At 39.3% G+C, this 21,676-nt stretch overlaps 1 protein-coding gene across 5 annotated transcripts in view; it reads right to left on the reverse strand.

The window, feature by feature from the left end:
- NRXN1 (neurexin 1) overlaps nt 1-21,676 on the reverse strand; it is a 703,336-nt gene that overhangs the window by 548,495 nt on the left and 133,165 nt on the right. For all 5 annotated transcript variants that reach the window (XM_055329133.1, XM_055329135.1, XM_055329134.1 and 2 more), the window contains one exon: nt 1,894-2,067. In XM_055329133.1, the coding sequence (XP_055185108.1) occupies nt 1,894-2,067 (174 nt within the window). The remainder of the gene's footprint in view (nt 1-1,893; nt 2,068-21,676) is intronic.

A 21,676-nucleotide genomic window follows, 5' to 3' on the forward strand; every position in this document is an offset into this window, starting at 1 on the left:
CCTAGATAAGTAAAGGAAGGAAACAATGTCATAATCTACTGACTGATTTTTTAAAGATTTTATTTATTTACTTGAGATACAGAAAGAGTGAGTGCAAGCATGAGCAGGGGAGGAAGGGCAGAGGGTGAGGGAGAAGCATGCTCTCAGCTGAGCAGGGAGCCCAATGTCAGGCTTGATCCCAGAACCCCGGAATTATGACCTGAGCCTAAGGCAGATGCTTAACCGACTGAGCTACTCAGGCACCTCTCTACTGAATGATTTCAAATGTTCAAATAGTAGTTTGTTACCCAAGAGGATATATAATCATCTTACCTAAGTTATTTAGTAGATTATGTTAGAAAGTAAAACCAAGTAGCATTTATGCAAATAATCTTTTCTCAGTACAGCTTCCCCTCATTAGTTTTCCCTTCTATACACTCACACACATCATGTATGGGCCCGTGGTGGAGGGTCACGTGTGTGTGTTTGGTTTTTCACCTTGTAGGTATTTAGCTGTGAATGTTTCTGTCTGCTCCTAACATCTCTTTGTAGGTGAGAAGTCATTTACCAAGCAACTTGTAGAAAGGCCTTTTTTGAAAAAACAAATACTTCAGGAGTTTGTAGCACTTTTTTTTTTTTTTAATGTACATATGCTCTCTGGTTAGATCACCTCTAAGAATCCAAGTTGTGAACCACATTCTTATATCCACCCAGTAGAAGGAATTATTCACTTAATGATCTTGTTTCCTTTAGGAAACAGAGAAAACAGTTTCTCTGTTTTACAAGTGTTTTAACAAAATTTGAAATAAAAAAAATAAATATAGCAATAACATTAAAAAATTCAAGAAAGGCTTCTATTAAATAGCATTATCTTCCTGCAGTATTAAAATACAGTTTGAATTTCACCTGTCTTTCCAGGGAAATATATATGGCAGAGATAAAAAAACAAATGTATTTTCATATTTAAAAAAAAACCTTCACGTACTTAGGTAATTGCTAAATCTAATGGCATTATTTTGGCCGAGAAGAGATGATTCATAATCTCCTGGGGGAAAGGAATTCACATGTCTTTCTTTGCCTCTCCCATATGAAATTTCCTTATGAATCTAAAATTTTCAAAATAGCCCAACTGTTTTCAACATTAAAGGAGTAGCAGCAACACATTCAGAGCCCCAAAATTCAGGATAATGTGATTAAATTACATTTATGGAGGGAGAATTGGCTCAAATAATCTGAGGTGTTGAAATGAAAATTATCTAAAATGAAAGTGGCAATCAAAAAGTACTCCTACAGATCTTAGTCTGATAGAGAGCACAAAAGAACAGAAAGATACTTGAGCACATTTCTCAAGTAAAGAATATTAAGTCTTGGATAATAGAAGAAACCAATTTTTGTTAAAACAAACTGATGATATACAGAAGAAACTCTTGTGCCAGGCGGATACAAGCCAAATAGTGATGTGACAATGGGTATCTGAATTTTATTCTCCTGTTACATCTTGCTGAATGTAGATTGGAAAAAAACAAAAAACAAAAAACAGTCTCAAGTTTATTGACATTTGCTGTAGCAAATACATTTTTTTTTTAGTCTAAACAGGTTATCTATTTAATGTTATAAAGCCAGCATTGCAGAACACACTAGCTAGGTGAACTACAGACTATAAAGGAGTAGAAAATAACAAGATGCATACACAGAGCTCCCTACCTTACAGAAGGCCTTAGTGTAGGTTTGCAAACCTACAGAAAATTTAAGATTTATGGGATGAAACATGAAAAGTGAAAAAAATAAGGATTTCTAAACCCTACGTGGGAGTTTGAATAGTTGGCAGAAATAAATTTTGCTGACTAGAAACATTTGTTCTTATTTATGGGTACAATTAGAATTACTTAGAGTTTGATAACAAAGATCTAGTACCTTCACATCCTCTCTCAATCTGTCCATTGCAGAAGAGAGCATCTGAGATGAGGTCTGGAAGTCGTCCATTTAAATCAACTGATGCCAGGCAGCCTTGAAAGCCCTCCTTGGCATGGACAAGTTTCGGCAAAGATTTGTATGTTTCTTTAGCCACTCCTCCTATATACAAGTCACCTGTGGGAAGATCAAAGTTTTGGTTATAAAAGTAACTCATCATTCCTTTAAACATACAGTAGGACAGGAAGAAGATAGTTTGGTTCATATTTCATTAAATTAATTTAAAAAGTCAACTTATAATTAGAAATTTTCCTAAAAATATAAAATAATAGAAGTGTGTGAGGAATATATTAGCACTCAAAGACATTTCTAGAAGCTATTTTTCACAGAAAATTGATTAAGCTCAATATAGTTTAGCCAAGTGGAATGAATATGGGCCATGGAGTTGCATATCCTTGCACTGATACTGGAGCTTGGTTATTTATCAACTCTGTGGCTTTTACCATCTTCTTTTCTTTCTTTCTTTTTTTTTTTTTTCAGTTTCTCTGATCATTAGAAACCTCATTTCTAAAATACAAAGAATAAAATGTCTTCCATAGGTTCTCCTGAGAATTAATTGAGATAAAATAAAGAAACTATCCACCACAGTAAAAATATGAAGAGATACTCAAGTCAACCTTCTGCTTAGAGAACTCTGGATCTTTCAGTTAATCAGAAGCTCAACCAATCCTCTCTAGAGTCCACGATTACCTTTTCTACTAGGTGTAAGCCCATTATCCTTACTTGTACCTACTGAATTCACTGACTGACTTGCATAAGAGTCTGCATGTATCTGAATATTACATCTTTTTTCAGGTATTTCTTTTTTAGGTGAAGTTATACCAGGGATCTGTTAACAAGTTATCTTTTTTTTTTCTAATTTTACTGCAGTTTGTTTTTTAAAGATTTTATTTATTTATTCATGAGGGACACACACAGAGAGAGGCAGAGACATAGGTAGAGAGAGAAGCAGGCTCCATGCAGGGAGCCTGATGTGGGACTCGATCCCGGGACTCCAGGATTGCATCCTGAGCCAAAGACAGACGATCAACCACTGAGCCACCCAGGCGTCCCTTATTGCAGTTTCTAATGGAACACTTTGCTCTGCTTTGTCATTTCATGCCTCTAGGTTTGAAACTTCCCAACTTTATGGGCCACTACTTTAAAAAGAGAAATTGCAATCCATGTTTGACTATGTTTAGTTTCCTATCAAAATTATCAGCCATATCTATAGGACACTGAAAAGATATAACTCACTGACTTTAATAAACATTTAATCAATGAAGAAGATATGGAGGGTGACGCCAACATTCCATAAAATGTGTTCCTATTTAAAAGTTCTGCTAACATACTCAATTGAACCATTTACTTTTCCAACTTCTCATTGTCAGTTGAATTTTCTCTATGACATTAACCCTCCTAACTTTTATGCCACCTGATGCCTTCTCCCCAATGCAACATGAAACTCCTACATTCCTAGTGGTTCTGGGTCCATCTGTGTTGTCTTCATGGGGCCTGGGATAAAGGAGAACTGACACCCAGGTGAATGCTCATGCTGTTTGCTGAGTCATGAGTAATAAAGTCCTTGGTCTCTGACCCAGAAAGTTTGTGTCTTCTGTCAGCATCTGTGAAACAGTAATAAGCTAACCAACTAGATTGTAAGTAGGCTGAACTCAAACTACAGATATAGCAGTCCTGAATTGCACTGAGTAGTAAATTGGGCTTGCTTAAAGTCACCTAGCCCTAGAAGCTGAGGACTTAGGTCCTTGATATATTAACTAAAGCTCTAAGTATTACATTTAGATGTCACTGATTCTGTAGGATTTGTATGGAATGTATTTACTTCCCCTTCATTTTAAATAAAACAAAACATCTTTTGACTACTTGCGATATTCTTAATATAAAAGAATTAGCATGGTTTTCATCTGAAATGGGATACTATTTTTGAAAAATCTTATTTTTTCTACCATATTTCATTTATCTCCATGGTCTTTCCTTTCACTTAAATTTAAAATCATTGTGTTTTAGTTATCTCAGAGAAGGGATAATAATCAGAAACAAAAGATATCAAGTTATCTTTCTACATGTAAGTCTTAAAAGCCAAGACTCTTAAAAGGAGTGAAAGAGAGAATATATAGACAATTACATGAGAAGAATAAAGCTTCCCTGACCGTCATGTAGGCAAGCAGGAGAGAAAACTGGAGGAAAAGAAATGTGAACATAGTCATTGAAGAATACCAAAAAGAGGACATAGTGCTCTAATTTAAGGGCTGAGCCCTGGTGGAGGTCAAAGCTTTAGATAAGTTTAGAGAACGGTATCGATTTGTGTGCACTTCTTCAAGAGAACCCAGAGGCAACAGTGAAATCCTTGAGAAAAGATGACTGCCTAGTAGATTTAGACATGCTAGGAACTTAGGCAGCCTCACAGAACTTCCCATATTCTAACTGTGGTGTGGGAGCAACACAACAATTCCCAGAGTTTCATAGAAATAAACAGAAAAAGAATGACCTTAATGGGTCATGGACACGAGAATGAAGATGCTGGCAATTCAGTGAGCACCTGAGCTATGAATATAGAATATTCGAGACCAGCTTCTATGTAATCTCTATCTCCCAAAAGATTCATACAGTGAAGGTCTCCTACCCCAAATAATTTAGACACAATCTCAGGGAAATAAGGGAACTAAAATTGCCTGAGATTACATTTTCACTAACTCAAAGAATCAGAACCCAAACTGGAAACCATGGTGAGTTATAGAAAAATAGAGAGATACCTTTCTTGCACATCTGAGATTCTGGGCAGAGATCTACACTGTTACATGTCACATATCAATGCAAGCAGATACTCCCTACATTGATTTGCTGAACTAAATTCCTTAGAAAACTTCAGCTCTCCTCTAGGCCTAATGAATGGAGTTTAGAAAACAGAAGGGAGGTAAATGAAGAATTCTCAGCACTGCTTTGGGCTTTTCAGAGGTAGAACTTACACGAAAAATTATGTATGGGACACTATGCATTTGCTAGCTATCCTTCCTCTTTCCAGTTGCAATCTCCTTTAAGAGACAGACTGGATCTCTCTGTTTGCCCTTCTCCCACAGTGCCTCATACTGGGCTATGAGCCCAGTGCGCACTCAATACACATTGTCAGCCACCTGATGGATTGAGGTCACAGTAGAAAAGAATCAAGAGAGAAAGAATGCTAAGGCAACACATGGCGAGAGAGCTAATTCTAAAATGCACTTACTTCCTTTCCCCGCTTCCTGCCACAATCCTATTTTTTTCCTCTTGGCAAACATATGTGCCTGAACAACTTTTTTGAGATTACTGAAAAGAAGTAGTAATCTCTCCCTTGTGTTATTAAAGAGCAGAACATATTGATTCAAGTAGTGTAGGATACAAGCCTCAATCATATACTAAGGTGGATGAGATTGGATTTATAAGTAGGGAATGCATTCTCATCTTCATTACTGAAGCTGCACTTAGCACCACCACTTAATACTGTCTTTATAAACTCTTCATATAGTAGATAGTGGTCTAAAGTCCCCTGGTGTGTTGCCCTATGAAGAGAATAAAGGAAACCCTTAAGTGGCCTGAGCCCCAAGTAGCATTAGCACTTCATCAAAGATGCAGCTTCTCCTTTTGATCCTCAAGGTGATGGAAGTTAAAATGACCCATTAGCACTAATGGGATCTTGCAGGCAAAATCCTGGGCATGGGAAGCAGGATACACTTTTTAATGACCCTGTGTATGAACAAAAGCCAGGATGGACATCTAATAAGGGACAGGTTCCTACAGACTTGAAGCCAGCCTGTTACCCATTCTTCAAGCTGATGAAGGGTTGATTTTTACTCCTATCCTTTAAGTAGGCCATGTATGCAATTGACAAGGCAATGAAGGAACTGGGGCACTTTTAGCAGAAGATGCTGAGAACATGCATGAACCCAGACAATCTCGAACATTTGGAAATTATTTCCTTAAAAAATCTCAATATACCCTCATTTTTAGCACTAGTAAAATATATATATTTATATATTTTATACTCCTCTCTCTCTCTCTCTCTCTCTCTCTCTCTCTCCAGGTTGTTACTTGTGGACTGATCTGAGGTGACAACACAGGTATCCACACTCCAGTAGTTGTGCAGTAATGAGTAGGAACTAGCACATAGGCTTTTTCCTTGTATTTGGCTATAAGCCTTGGTTCTGCCACTTAACTTGTTATCTTAGTGCAGATTCATTAAGTTATATAACTTCTTTAAGAGCTAGATTCTTCTGGAACAGCCAGGTGGCTTAGGGGTTGAGTATCGGCCTTTGACTCAGGGGATGATCCCAGAGTCCCAGGCTCAAGTCCAGGCTCCCCCAGGGAGCCCGCCTTTCCCTCTGCCTGTGTCTCTGCCTCTCTCTCTGTATCTTTCATGAATAAATAGACAAAATCTTTTAAAAAGTCAGATTCTTCATATGTGAAATGGGTTCTTCATATGTGAAATGCCTACCTCTCAAGGTTGTGAGGATTTCAGGAAAGGTATGGAAGTGGTGGGTACTGAGCATGCACTCAACACACAATGACTACTGTGACTGTGTTGGTATGTTTGGTAAAGACTGCACATCCACAGTGTACTTCATTCTATGTTGATTATAGTGGGAGATACAGAAGAATGAGAAGTCTAGGTTGTTTCCATGTTTCTGGTATAAATACAAAGACAAAATGTCAAACTTATGTCTTTTTTATTTTATTTTATTTTATTTTTATTTTATTTTATTTAGTTTACAGTCATTTGTATGCTTGACGTATGCCTTGAGCTGCACTAGAAGTTCAAGAGGCTCCTTTGACATATTTAGTTACAGACCCAAAAGTGCTGAACCTGCTAACAAAAAGAGGACAATGACTTGATAAGTATCTTTTAATTTGATATAAACAGATTAGGAAACACAAGAATTCTATGAAGCCCGATATTTGATTCTCTTGAATCAAAAGATTCAAGCTAAATGTGCCTTATAAAATCAGAAAAATAGAAGGATTTTATGGACTTTGGTTGTAACATGGAGCATCATGGAAGTGTTTAGACCAGAATAAAGTATAGGGTACACTACTCTCTAATAGCATAAATGTGGTGCCAGGCCTAGAGAAAAGCACAAATAAACACAACATTCAAAAAAGTGTAAAATGCCAGACTTGGCCACAAGGCAGGAGTTTCCAAAAGGGGCCATGATAAATGATGTTGGATAAGTAAAGTCAAAGTCTATTGAGAAACACAATAGAATTTATGACTATTGGTTTTAAAAAAATAAAGACAATAAGGAATCCAAAAATGTAAATCATGCAGGCTAGGAGACAACAGAATCAGAAGCAGCGATAATTTGGACAGAAGAGAGGGAACTGCATTCAAGACTAAACATGTGGAATTTGGGCAGGAGTGATCCATAGGGATCAGATGCTATGAATCCGGGCCTTAGGGAAGAGATGCTGAGGCTGGAATGTGCAGCTTGGAAGCCATCAACCAAAAGCAGGTAAATGAAGTGGTGTAAGACTTTTCCTCTTTTGTTAAAAGAGAGAGCATAAGGCAATTAGAGCAAGGACTCCCAGTTCTGCCTTAAAGCAGCAGAATGCAAGTGTCAAGGTATAATTAGCTCTTTGACTCAGCTTTCCTGTTTATTCATATGATTTTTTTTTTTTTGGTGCTTCTTAAACATCTCACTTTCATTTTAATTAAAAAGAGCATACATTAAAAAGAATGAGTGCTTTGTAGATTTGAATGGCTAAAACTCTTGGGAAACTTAAGCAAGCTCTCACAATCTCTTATAAGTGGCATTTGGGGGGAAAAAAAGCTGAAATAATACCCTCTGCTTTTCTTTCCTACTGGCTGAACTGGAGAAAGTACAATCCTGGAAGCTTTGCTTTGGCAGGATTGGACCTTGGACAGCAAATTGGGACACAAGTCTAATTTTCAATGTTTGTTATTGACAGGCTGGTAGAAAAACTGCAATCAGACTGGGCTAATTTCTGAGAGTTATTCTGCAGAAAAAGTGCTTTCCTCTACCCCAGGGAACAATTGAATTCTGCCTCCAAATTTGTATCATTATTTTTAGTTTTAATCTTATGTTGCACATCCACAAATGAACATCCACAGGTCAGATCTTGATCATGTACCTTAATATAGGCTTTTCCTTGGGAGACAAATTAAATCTAGACCTCTTTTTTTTTTTTTTAATAGGTGTGCCCTGTTTGAAGAAAAATCATCTTTAATCCCCAGGGAACACTCATTTATTTGCTTTGTTTTTTTTCTAGGGAGAAAGCTGAAGCCACTGTTTCCTCTGACTACTTAAATTTTGTTAAATTACTCAAAGCAAAAGCATGGGGAGTCATTAATATCTAACATATTTAGGCTTAAGAGTAAACAAGTGGAAACTTTTATAACAAATCACACATGGGATTGAACAAGCACCATCCAAAACCACATCTAAAATCAGAGGACACCACATGTTCAATACTGAAATCAAAGTTGGCAATTCAAGTAGATGTTTTGTTCTGAGATACAAGATCTGTATCTTTCATAGGTCTCTTGAAAAAAAAAGGTTAATTTCAGAAACTCTTTTCAGGGAAGATATTCAACAGTTTATTAGTTATCCCTTAACTTCACTATATCTTAGTCTTCCTTGGCAGTTTCTTTAGGACTGAAGGTTTAGTCCCTTTAGAGGACTAAAAGGTTTTAGTTCCTTTAGGACTAAAGGACCTTTAGGTTTAGTCCTAAAACAACCTCATTTTACTTCTGTAGTAAATACCCATAAACCAGTATCTTTAGGCTTACCCTGGCTTTCTAAGCTCAGCCTAATATCAAGCCATCATCTCTCCCCTGCACTATGAAACTACTTCTAAACCTCCTTGTTCTACAGCAATCACATTTCTCAACTGCCTGCTACCCAAATTGAAATTTTAAAATCATTTTTAAACTGTATTCTGTATCTCACACAATTTAAATTATTGCCAAGAACTGATGACTCAGCTTTGCTGATACTTCAAACATTTGTCCCTCTGTTTTAATTTTTCTTTCCAGTTCTTGTCTACCTTTCTCCTTGTATACCTTTCATGACAGGGCCTGTTACCTGGTGTCCCTGCCACCTTCTATCCTCACCGTATCAGTCTCCCCTCTGTGTTCTGATCACGCCAGTACTTCCCTCCATCTTCTAAACAAAGCCAGAGGCTCAGCAGTATTCAGATGTTTGTAACATTTTGAACCTCCTTTCTGACAATTGCCATATTTCGTCCCAGTTTTTTATGCGAATATCTAATCTTCTCATTGTTTAATAAATTCCATGAAGTGATCATGAGCTAAGGATCTATATATTCTCATTTTCACTTAGTAATCACTGAATAACTGGATGAATGAATGGATTGGTGTGTTGCACTCACTAAATAGTCACTTGAATAATAAAGACACAGTGAAGGTTTTATGAGTATAGCAGTCATATTTGTCTCTCATTCCCTCCACCTAATAATGAAGTTAATTTGGGGGAATTTTTCTTCTACTGACTCCTTTCTTGAACACAGAAGTGAAGCCATCCAACTCATTAAAAGAATTTTTTTTTCTTTGTCTTTTTTTTTTTTTTTTAGATTTTATTTATTTGACACAGATAGAAAGAGACAACACAGGTAGGCAGAGCAGCGGGCAGAGGGAGAGGGAGAAGGTTCTGTCTCTGGCCACTCTGTCATTCTCTATGTTGCTCCATAAAAAAAAAAAAATATGATATAATTCATGTGGCCTGCATAGGTGCACTTCACACTGTGGACATTTTACACTATTTCTCTAGACTCTTCTCTTCTGGCATCCTGTTGTCATCACAGAAAGGCAGGCACTTACTGTTTGTGGCCAAAGAACAGTGCCAAGCTGACTTTAAGGACTCCTAATGCTCTATACTGGTAAATCTGTTAATCCCTATCTGCATTAACTAGTTTTCAGATGTCTCACTCTATGCAGTCCTTGGTCCACCACTCAAGGACTCCTAGGAGTAGAGTCTTTCTGGTCTGCTGCTACTATCTCTTAGCTCCTCGCCAGCCGCAAGTATTCCTGATCATACATCAGGCTTCCACATTATTGCTTTTGCTAGAAAGACTTCCAATGTCACAAAAAAACCACGGAGACAACTGAATTTAAATGTACAGAGCCCTGTCTGGGTAAGAGAGAGCCTCCTCACAGTTTTGAGTTCTTGGTAATCAGTGCCAAGCATCGCCATGGTCAAAACCAGAAAAGAGAGCATTGATTTTATGGTACAACAATGACTGGTGTTGGTGCAGTATTCTCAACTTTAGTGAACACTTGGGCATATACCATTTCATTTGATTTTTGTCTGTTGAGCTACAAAAAGAATAACAGTTATCTTGGAGACATGTCGCAGATGAAGAGACTGGGCTCAAAGCTACGATGCCAGAAAATGGCAGGATCTGATTCCAAGGAGAGGGCCCCTGAAACAATAATGATTTTCACCTATTATGCCCTGGTCTATATGCTGTAGACTCCAAGTGGCCAGTGGCCAATTGGGATAGTTCCACTACTATCAAACACAGGGATGTTTTAGAGTATTTCGGCCAGTGGAGGAAAGTAAGAGTGATAAATGTTAGCAGGAGTCCATGCGAACTAACACAGATGCCCAGGACAAAGGGAGACTCAGCCACATGCTTAACTGAGTAATCTCATGAGGACAAAATCAATTTGTTTCCACATAAATATTAGGTATCAAAATTCTGACCAGTGGGTAGAATTCTTATGACTCCCCAATTTGATTTTTAGATATGGCAGCTATTTTTCAATTGCCTCCTACAAAGAGATTAAGTAGGACACCTGCATTCCTCGATAGCCTAACCTAATACTTGCATATGGACAGGTGGGGAGGGCTCTGATAAAGTTTATACTCAGACTTTAATGTTTTCCTGTAGCGAGCCTTAAGAGTTAATACCGACATTATGTTTATAAATATGACACATAATGCTTTCAACATTGTGAAATTTTTGTTTCTATCTGATATTTTCAAAATAAACTTGCCCAAAAAAAGAATTCTTTTTTTTTTTTTTTTAAGTAGGATTATAAAACTTACAACATGAAGACAGATTCTGTTTGTGTGTTTGGCCAACAGACTGTGAGGGAAAGCTGGTGGGCATGCTAAATGGGAAATAATAAAATGAAATTGCTATGGAGGTGTGTGTAGCAATCCATCTTCTTTTAAACCTACTCTATGCCAGTGACACCATGGCAGATGGGGTACAAGTTCGGGCATATAAATTCATGCCAAGCTAACTTTGTCTCATGGCTTTGTAAATTTGCCTTTAGGTGAAAACACAATTCAGATATTATCATTATTTTTCCTCGTTCCTTATCCGATTGACAGCCAGGGTGGATACCTTAGACATCCTTTAGCACCAGACAGCCCTGCCACCATTTTGTGTTTCATTTTTCACTCAGTGTGTGGTACTCTCTGGGACTACACATGGCTTGCAGAGGTTCTCCATCACAAAAATAACGTTACACCTTAAGCATGCATAGAACCTCAGTTTGGGGGCTTTGCCACCTCCTATTCCATTTTGACCTTCATATCAATTCTTCACAACAGGCAGGAAGTTACTATTAACCCCACATGCAGGTAAGCAAACCACTCTTCTGAAAAGGTAAGTCAACTGCGCAAGGCAATTCAATGCGATGAGGAGAATTAAACTGGTACCCAAACCTCTAACTCCCAGGCTACCTCTTCTTCTACTACACTCCATTGCCTCCTCTTTTTGCTAAAAACCAGCTCAGTGACAGGAATAGAATAGGTGGAGGAGTTTAGAAATGACTATTCCTGAAATTAACAGAGACTTATAACTAAGGGACCAGCAAGAAGACCTATGCAAATCTTATCTTTCCTAAAGTTTTGAATAGTTCTGTATAGCAATTTGGCTTTCTTTCGTTTTCAAAATAACTTTCCTTAACTCAAAGAAATTTTCTTTTCCTATTTCAAAATAAAGGAACATTTATTTTGGGTGGGGAAGATCTAGTGCTCTACAGGGTAAATTTAGAAGAACAGCTCTTCCCCATAGTGGCCTGCTTAATGCAGGTCAAAAAAAAAAAAATGGCACCTGTTCTCAAGTAAGAGATACAGAATAAAGGAGAATAAAGCCACTAGTCATTTTTTGGATAGCATGGGAGGATGAAAAATGATACAACATACATACACAAAAAAATCTTTTTGGACATTGCCAAAAATCTCCTAAAATATGTAAGCTTTATAGAGTCATATAAAACTTATTTTTTCCTTAAGTATCTGAACTTTTCTATATTTTTTTCAGAAAAGGGATTTTGGGGACTCCTGAGTGGCTCAGCGGTTGAGTGTCTGCCTTCGGCTCAGGGTGTGATCCTGGGGCTCAGGATTGAGTTCCTCATTGGGCTCCTTGCAGGGAGCCTGCTTCTCCCTATGTCTCTGCCTCTCTCTCTGGGTCTCTCATGAATAAATAAATAAAATATTTAAAAAAAAGAAGAGATTTCTCCTGTGCCTGAAAGATGGAATGTTCTCAAGTAGGCAATCAAATCCCACTGGAATCAAATAATTCCCTAGTGCATGTCCCAGAATACTTTGTTTTTCCAATATTTAAATTATCCTTAAGGAGAAATTTAAATACTTAACAGCAATGATCAAAAAGGGGAACAGAGAGGTATGAACAACCTTCCCTAAATGCTAGGAAAATTCTGGGACTTTAATAACAGAATGGATTGCAAATAGCTGACAGGTACCAGCTAAAGAGTGATTGATAGGCCAATGTCCAATCACCCAAACAAGTATTTAATTTGCTTGGGCCTGTTTTAAGTACCTATAAATGTAAATGGCCTATAGGATACATATTAAGAACACACGATTAAAATAGTTGGCTATAGTGCTTAAGAAAGACTTCAGAGGCTAAGGAGACAGAACTGATAAACAGGTTCTATGCAAGCATATGGGTGGGAAGAACATGGGGAAAATCAAAGTAGAAAAATCCAGTTCTCCTGTAATAACCACAAGTGAAATTTTCATCACTACACAATGTAGTCATGTACGAGTCTGAAATTTTATATGGAAGAGCAATTTTTTTTTCTATTATATAACATTTCACCCCAAGATTTTTAAAAAAAAAAGTAGTATAGTTTCACTCTAGATATTCAGAAGAAATTACTTCTTACGTGTTGGTAAATATACAGAGTAATATTTAACTACTTCTACAGGGCAGCCCGGGGTGGGGGTGGGGGGCTGAGCCGTTTAGCACCGCCTTCGGCCAAGGGTGTGATCCTGGAGACCCGGGATCAAGTCCCACGTCGGGCTCCCGGTGCATGGAGCCTGCTTCTCCCTCTGCCTGTGTCTCTGTCTCTGTCTCTGTCTCTCTCTCTCATGAATAAATAAATAAAATCTTAAAAAAAAAAGAATGATGATGATGATGATGATGATGATGATTTAAAAAGGTGTCAAATTTTAGAAAGATGAGAGAGAGCTCTAGGTAGTAAGTTTACACCACTGCCTCCCACAAAGGGGGTACATTCTAGCCCCCACAGTAGAGAGGAGGCTCTCAGCTCTCCTAGAGAATTTGTGTTTCCCAAAGCTGGAGGGTGGGTAAACAGGACTGATGTCTGACTGGAGAGTTTTAAACAGCCTGTGGCAGCAGGAGAGAAGTGAGAGCAGTAGGAATAGGCTGTACCTCCAGGGGAAAGGGGCAAAGGAACATGGAAACTTCTCATGGACAGATGTAAACCCCGTGTGCAACAAGAACAAGCCAGGCACTGGAGCAAGGATAGATCTGGGAGTAAGAGCTTGCATGAAAGGAAAAGAAGACATGGCCACTCCACAGAGGTTGAGGCCAGGAGGTTCTGGAAGAGGGGCCCTGGATGAATCCAAACAAGCAGCGCTAAAGGGGGTAAAGTAAGGGCTACACCAGGCCAGGAGTCCGAAGGTCAGGAGCATGATGTCCCTAGTCTACAAGCCGTGAGGAGACAGCAATGGGAAGGGACAGAGCTGAACATGCCCCTTGTCCTGCCTATGACTGACCAAAGCAAGTGGCAGCCCCAATTTTCAGCTCTGATTAATAAGTTAGGTTGGCCATCTTTAAAAATTTCGAGTAAACATTATGTTTTATATGGGTACTGGGGTGGCTCAGATGGTTAAGTGTTTGGTTTTGGCTCAGGTCATGATCCCAGGGTCCTGGGATTGAGTCCCCACAAGGGGCTCCCTGCTTACTGGGGAATCTGCTTAGGCTTCTCTGCCTTTGATCCTCCCCTCCCCCTGCTTGTGTGTGCTCACTCTCTCTCAAATAAATAAAATATTTTAAAAAATAAATCTTAAAAAAAAAACAAATGAAGACAGACTTCCTGACTGCAAAACAAAAAAATAAAAATAAAAATGTTTTATAATACAAAATTATTATATAGAATTTCCCTTTCTAAAAAGATTTATTTATTTATTTATTTATTTATTTATTTATTTATTTATTTATTTAGTTAGTTAGTTAGTTAGTTAGTTAGTTAGTTATGAGAGAGGCAGAGACACAGGCAGAGGGAGAAGCAGGCTCCATGCAGGGAGCCAATGTGGGACTCGATCCCGGGACTCCAGGATCATGCTCTGAGCCAAAGGCAGTATTACTTAACTGCTGAACCACCCAGGTGTCCCTGATTATAGAATTGTCTTAACAGTGAGCCCAAAGATCTCCTCTAAGCCTGTATATGGTACAGATCCTCATTTTGAAGTGATGGCTTGAGGTAAATAATAAATACTATTGTTGCTTGATTATATTTGAACATCATGCTTATTTAATTTAATGATTTTACTTTAAGCCCTTAACACAGTGTCTAACACTTAGGTACTCAATAAATGACATTATTTATTAAGTTACTAATTATGACAATGATGGCACTAATGAGGGCAGTTTATATATCTCCAAACAGAGAACAAAGACAAATGCCGGGCCAGTAGATAGTTTCTCTCACAAAAACACTCGGTTTTGCATATCGCCCTGTTGCTGTCCTATGATTCAAACTTGTGTCCTAGCAAAAGTACAAATTATCCTGTGGATGTCAAACTTTATAAATAGCAAAGTTCTGCTATATTAGTAAATTAGTACAGGACCTTAAAGTGCTTGGAGAAGTCTTTTTACAGTCCCAGAGCTACAAAGGGAACCAATGGTGGGAAATGTAAGTAGTGTGTGTAATGAAGTGAGGATGGGCAGGAATGGTGGGGGAGTCTCATGCAGCCTGCCTGAGAATGTTAATAAGCAACCTCTAGAGAACCTGGAAAAAGTGGCCTAAATATTGTCAATGCCTATCATATGCAGATGGGTCTTACTAGGTCCCCCTACCCACCCACCCCCACACACTCCCCCATAAACCTTTGAGCTTCAAGGAGCACTTTGGCTGATCCTGGGCACTGTGGTGAGAATTGAGATCTCACGTGTAAAGTATTTAAAATAGTGCATGGGATGTGATAAGCCCTCAAAAGTGGTTACAATAATTATTATAACTATTCAATATTTAGTATCACTATAATTACTCTTTAGGTGAGATGTTCAACCTCCCTAAACCTTACTTTAGTTTTATCACCTGTAACTCGGAGCTTAGCACAGCAACCTCACCAGTTTGTTACGGAAATTAAAGAGATAATCTATGTAAACCTCTTAGCTAATGCTTAGCAAAGGGTACATGAGGATTGAGAGAACAGTGACGTACCTTGCCTAAGGACACACATAAAATAAATAGTAGGGATGCTATTTCACCTAAGTCTGTCTGACCCCAAAGCCTGTGTCCTTAATTACAATGCTATATTGCTTCTTACTTATCCTCAAGAAAAACCACAATAATTAATTGCAAAGGTCAAGAAAGGGCCCCTTTTAAGGGCAGAAACAGAAAACCACATTACTGTGGCATTAACAAGAAAGCCTGATTGACCTAATGCAGTTCCAAAGTAGTACTGAGAGTACTCTCTAGTGTGTCAAAATACCAGGTCAGCAGCAGCCCAGTGACATTAAAAATTGCCTTCCTACAAGAGTAAGGATGGCAGAAACGGATCTGCAGCATCTCTACAGTAGTGGGAGCATACCCTAAGCCCATCTAACTCTGTATAGTATATACAGTATATTCTGAATTTGAACTACGGCTCAAGAGGAATTGTTCGGGATCAAAAGGAGAAACTAGTTCTCCTCTGGCCCGCAGTAAAAGAGGGCTGGATCCGCATTATTATTAAACCCTAACTAAATGGAACAACCACTGAAAGTAACAGTGATATTTACTTTTGCGATCTATAACGAACAAATGTAATATTACCCACAAGTCAACCACAGCCTCTCTATCCTTTATAGATCCAGAGGAGCCTGTTTAAATCTTCCCAATTCCACAGAAGATAAAAATCTAGTATTCTCATTCCCTTGTGTTTCCCCAAAATCCAGTGAGCCCCCGACTTACGCTTCTGGCTTTCATATCTCATGTGCAGTCTCTGAACCCAGCTCAAAAGTCTCTCTCCACGCACAGGAAAATTTTGTCCACCCAAAATTCATTTATGAATTTAGTCATATGAACATTTTGGTGCTATGTAAAGCCCAGTTTTCTACCATCTTGATGGTTATAGCCCCCATCCTCAACTCCTGCTCCAGAACAAGGCAGACACACCACCTTGATTTTTGTCTAGGAGCTTATAGATTACCTTTCAGAGCCCTCGATGACTCCACTTATACTCCCAGTCTGTCCAAATATTTCTTCAAACAAATCCAGAGAATTCATATTTGTACAGTATGACCTCGCCTACCATACCCTCATCCTGGTCATAGGAAGGACATATTTTCCAATCAATTTCCAAGAATTTGACACTAGGATTCCTAAACTCAAGTGAGTCTCTCTTGGATATTTGAATTGATCAGGGGTGAAAAGCCAGGTATGAGGAGTTCTTTTTCCAATGCCTATGAAAGCAGGGGAAGCCAGTGTGCAGACAGGGAGAACAATGAGGGCTTTTTGGGGAGCCAAGTGAAAGCAAGTCACAGCCCCAGCAGAGACCAAGAGAGTGCAGATGTTGACTTGTTGCTGACATGTTTCCCAAATGCGGCTCTCATGAGGTCCAGCCTTAAACTTCCTCTTTCTTGCCCTTGGGTTCCTTGCATTATATACTTTGCATCACTTCCCCCTTTTTCCACTGAAGTTAGTCTGAATGGGTTTATGCTTTTTGTACCCCCATAGACCTCTGAGTCACCTTTCAGAAGAAAGAAAGAAAGAAAGAAAGAAGAAAGAAAGAAAGAAAGAAAAAAAAGAAAGAAAGAAGAAAGAAGAAAGAAAGAAAGAAAGAAGAAAGAAAGAAGAAAGAAAAAGAGATTGGGCATGAAAACTCTGAAGACTCAAATATTTCTTCCATGAGTCAAGCTTGCTTGTTGGCAAACTTGCTTTCCCAGATGGGTCTGACACTGGGAACTCTTGACCAAGAAGCTCAACTTCAAAGAAGATATCCCTGCTTCATCTCAGGCATTCCGAAGACGGATGAACATTGAAGGCCTAGCTATAATTAGGTGAGGCCTTGTGTGCAGCACCCCACCCTTAAGAACCCACCTCAGAACCTGTAGGCACTTTCTCCTCCATAGCATAAATGTCACCAGCTTTAAGAGCTCATCTTGTCTGAGCACTGTCCTGTTGGGACATGGTAAACGGGCACCTTGTCTGAAAGCTGTGTGGGCACTGGATTCAGATTTCCAGGAGCCTATGTTTTCCTGTGGGAGGACTGGGAAGGCTATTTCTCCTGGAACATGACCTCCTCTCAGCTGTTCCAAGCGTACAAGCCAACAGTCTGTGGCTGTCAGAGCTCAGCTAGTTTCAGGGGTGAGCAGAAATCAGCATTAGGGCTTTAAGCATCTCTATCACCTACCCTAAAGCAACTTCAAATTGAAAGGGTTGGGGCCCTTAAAGTTGCACCAGAAATAAGAAGACAATAGGTGACCCACACACCACCACCAGTCTTCATCTTAGCTCTATGGCCAACCACATAAAGTGTCTTCTCTAATAAATCCATAAAAGTTCTCAGTTTTCTTCTCAGCCTGTTGCTCCAAGTTTTGCTTTCAGTCAACTGAGTTGCTGTAAGCAATAAAACTTGTCTTCCCTGGCCTACTGTAAAGAGTGTAAAACTGGGAATTAGAAGACCAAATCTGGAAACACTCATTATCTATATGGCGGTGCTGGCACATCTCCCTTGAGTAACCTGAGTAAAAGAGATGACTCAGGGCAGTTTGTCTCCAAGATTACTTTGAGCTCTGAGTCCCAATGATTCTAACAGTGGGGAGGTAAACTTCAAATAACAGGTTTAGAGGGCATAGAGAAATGTAAACATTAGAAAACCTATGCCCCATGCAGAAGAGACTCCAAAACAAGTACAATGGGTGGAGGAATACAAAAGAAAATGTAATTGTTGGTAGGGAATAAAGAACTTAAACTCTGTTCTGTCATGTAAGTTGGTCCAAGGCTTAAAGGGGAGCAGAAGGAGGAATTTCCACACCGAAGGTCAGAGAGCAGGTCCAAGACAACCTGCGCAGGGATATATTTCACTGGGAGTGGGAGTGACACAGGGAATTTGACACACTGGCAAAGGCCTTGAAGTAAAGAGACCAGATTAAGACTGATTTCTGCAAAGCCTGGGAATATAATGGAGACATCAGGAGAGAAACAATAGCTTCATATCTCTAATTGTCTTTCAGTTCTTGTGTAGGAAACAGAGTAATAGAGTCACATCTTACTTTAACATACTCAGAGCCTGATGGTGTCTGTTCCGTACTGTGATGACTGCCTCAAAGTAGTCTCTTTCTCCCAGCCTGTGCCCATTCTCTGCATTGAAGCTAAAGGAATGACTGTAAAAATGCACAATGAACTCTACTCTCCTGCTTAAAATCCCTTAATCCCCTCCTCCTCATCATCTCTGGCATGACACTCAGGGCTCTTCTGAATAAGCACATTGTCTAGATCCCTTCTAGGAAGCTCAGAGAGTCTTCCAGCCCATGACCTCCTTCCTAGGGATTTTTTTTTTTTTTTAAGTTTAGGTTTTATGTCAAGGCAAATCTAGTTCTGTGTTTATAGCTATTTGACCTGAGGAAGTGAGTCTAACCAAAAACAGCAGGCAAAAGCCCATAAATTTGTGTTCTAGAAAGGTCCACTCATCACTGTATTAGAACACTTGTTTGGGGGAATTTGAAAGTGAGATGAAGAGAGAGAGGGGAACAGATAAAATAGTAATGCACACTAACAAAAGCAATAGGGTGGAGCCAAGAGGCAGAAGCCAAGAGTAGGAGAAGCCACGGAGCAGAGAGAAATCATTTATGTGGAAGTAGACACGTTCAGAGGGGATTGGCGGGGGAACTGGGAATTAGGGAGCAGTGGTTATTAATGTCCAAGGGAATACCAAGGAGGCTTGCTCTTGAGATCCCAGTATGACAATCATAGCAAAGTTCTTATTCTCTGAGTGGCTTCATTGTTCATCAGCTGAAAGCATTTCTTGTCTCTTTCTAATGGATCCTTAAAATAATCCCCCGTTAACTAAAGTGCTGTGAATAAATCTCAATTCCTTGCAAATTAAGAAAAAAGATTTTATAAAGACAGCTTAACCAACAGAACAATAGAAGTTTACCTCCAGTTTCAATCCCATCTCTCCTGCTTTAAAAGGCTACACTCAAAGTTGGACTCTTCCCTGAAGGTTTCGAGTAAATTATCTGGGCAAGGCAAATGGGCTGCAAATACAAAGCCTGGGCATGTTTAAACATGATCAGGACACGGGGATCAAATCTGGATCACTAAAGAACGCCAGTGAGGAGTTGTCAAATGGCAACATTCAAGGATAGAGAAATGTGTGTTAATATTCAGGACTGCACAGGGTAGGCGGCTCAGCGAAAGGGACCAGTGTATGACCGAGATGAAAAGAACACTAATGCTTCGATCTTTGCTGAGAGACTGAATGTATTTGAAAGGACAGCCCTGGATGGGTCGCCTCTGATTATGGAAACTTTTAGGGCCTTGGTAGCAGGGATAAACAATAGCAGGTGGCTGCTTTCAAAGTCAGATTTAAGGAGGAATATCAAGAAGGTTAAAAAGCAGGTAATGGTTAAAAGGAGAGAAGAGACAAGATAGGCAGACAGAGGGAATCCTTGCTCAAAGCCCAGGGGCAGGGGGGGTGAGGGGGGCAAGAATTGGGGTGTGAGAGGGAGAACAAAGGGCAGCCCTCTGCCTGGGCTGACCTAGATGTGGCCAGTGCATGATTATTCACTTCTAAGTACTTTGTTAAGTGGCCACCTGAGGGCACTGCATTCTCTACCCCTAGAAATCTATTTTTTTCCCCCATCAAGTAAATTATCCTCAGTTTGCTAAAGAATAAGCTTAAGTAATGCCTTAAAGAAGGATACCCATGGAAGATGGAGTCCAAAAACAGTCCGTTTTGCCAATCTTTGCTCCTTTACTAGATGAATGAATAGGCAAGACTGGTCTTAATTCAAATCCCTGGATAATGAATGGTAAGGATGAAATAAAATAACCTCACTTAAATCTATTTAGTGTTTAGGAGAAAGTCCATAAATACTAGCTCCTTCTCATACACACACACATACAAACATACAAATTTGCCAAATACAGGAACAAGAGAAGCAACATAAGGAGGAATTACACGAACTCTTTATCTCTCTAAAGGGGGCAGGACTCAGAAGTCCCACAATGAATGTGCAGCTGTGCCAGGAAATCATTGCAGAGAGCAAATTTATGCTTCTCTTTTCATTGCATGTTGCAGCTTGTACACAATAGCCAGAGGGAATAGAACACAAACAGCTGGGAAATAAAGATGAAAGCAAAACTGTATCAGCAGGGAGAGACACAGAACCCCCTGAGAAGTCGGCAGTGTCACGAAAGATAATTTGAACAAGGTCACCTGCATGGAATTCCTCTTCTCTGAGAAAGACCACTAGGTTCCTGCCCATTTCTGACCGTCTCCAGGGGACTCAAGGTGGGGAATGGGATAAATGGACCCTAGTTTGCAAATTTCTACGCTAAATTCCTGTCTATTTGATGTCACTGAGTTGTAGATAAAAGTGTGCATTATTATAGAGGCCTAAAGCGTATCAGATGGCTGAAAACAAAGAAATTCTGCTTTAGCACAAGAGGAGCCTGTAGAGGTTCCCCGCCCCAAGCTCAGGCTTGTAAGGCAGGTTTTGTGGCCTCATGCTGCCCTCTAGTGTCTTTTGACAGTATGGTAACATCAGGAATAAAAATACTTAAAAGTCGTCCTTGAAGTAACCAATGTCTCTTTGACCCAGGCCTGATCAAACAAAACAAAAATGAAATCCTAAAATAAAAGCAAAACCAGGATTTGTACTAAATTCAGAAGAGAGTCAAATTTTGCTTCAACTTGGACATTGCATTCTTTCAGGGTTGTGAAACACATGGCACCTAGATTAGTGAGTACTCTTCAAAAATACAGACACCGAAAAAAAAATAATAAAAAAAAAATACAGACACCGGCCATTTCCTGTACGTTACTGTCAAATGATTACTGCTTCAGTCTGTCTGGGGCGGGATCCAGAAACTTGCATTTCATGAACCCCACCACATGACTGTGAAGTGGTGCAGTTGGCTGACCACACTTTGAGAAGAACTAAAGATTGTGGCAGTAACTTTAAGTAGAGGATACAGTAACTATGATAATTTTCTTTTAGGTCTTTTTTAAAAAATATTTTATTTATTTGAAAGGAGCATGCATGAGAGGGAGCA

The sequence above is a fragment of the Nyctereutes procyonoides genome, unplaced genomic scaffold, assembly GCF_905146905.1.
Source record: "Nyctereutes procyonoides isolate TBG_1078 unplaced genomic scaffold, NYPRO_anot_genome, whole genome shotgun sequence".
Classification (NCBI taxonomy): Eukaryota; Metazoa; Chordata; class Mammalia; order Carnivora; family Canidae; genus Nyctereutes; species Nyctereutes procyonoides.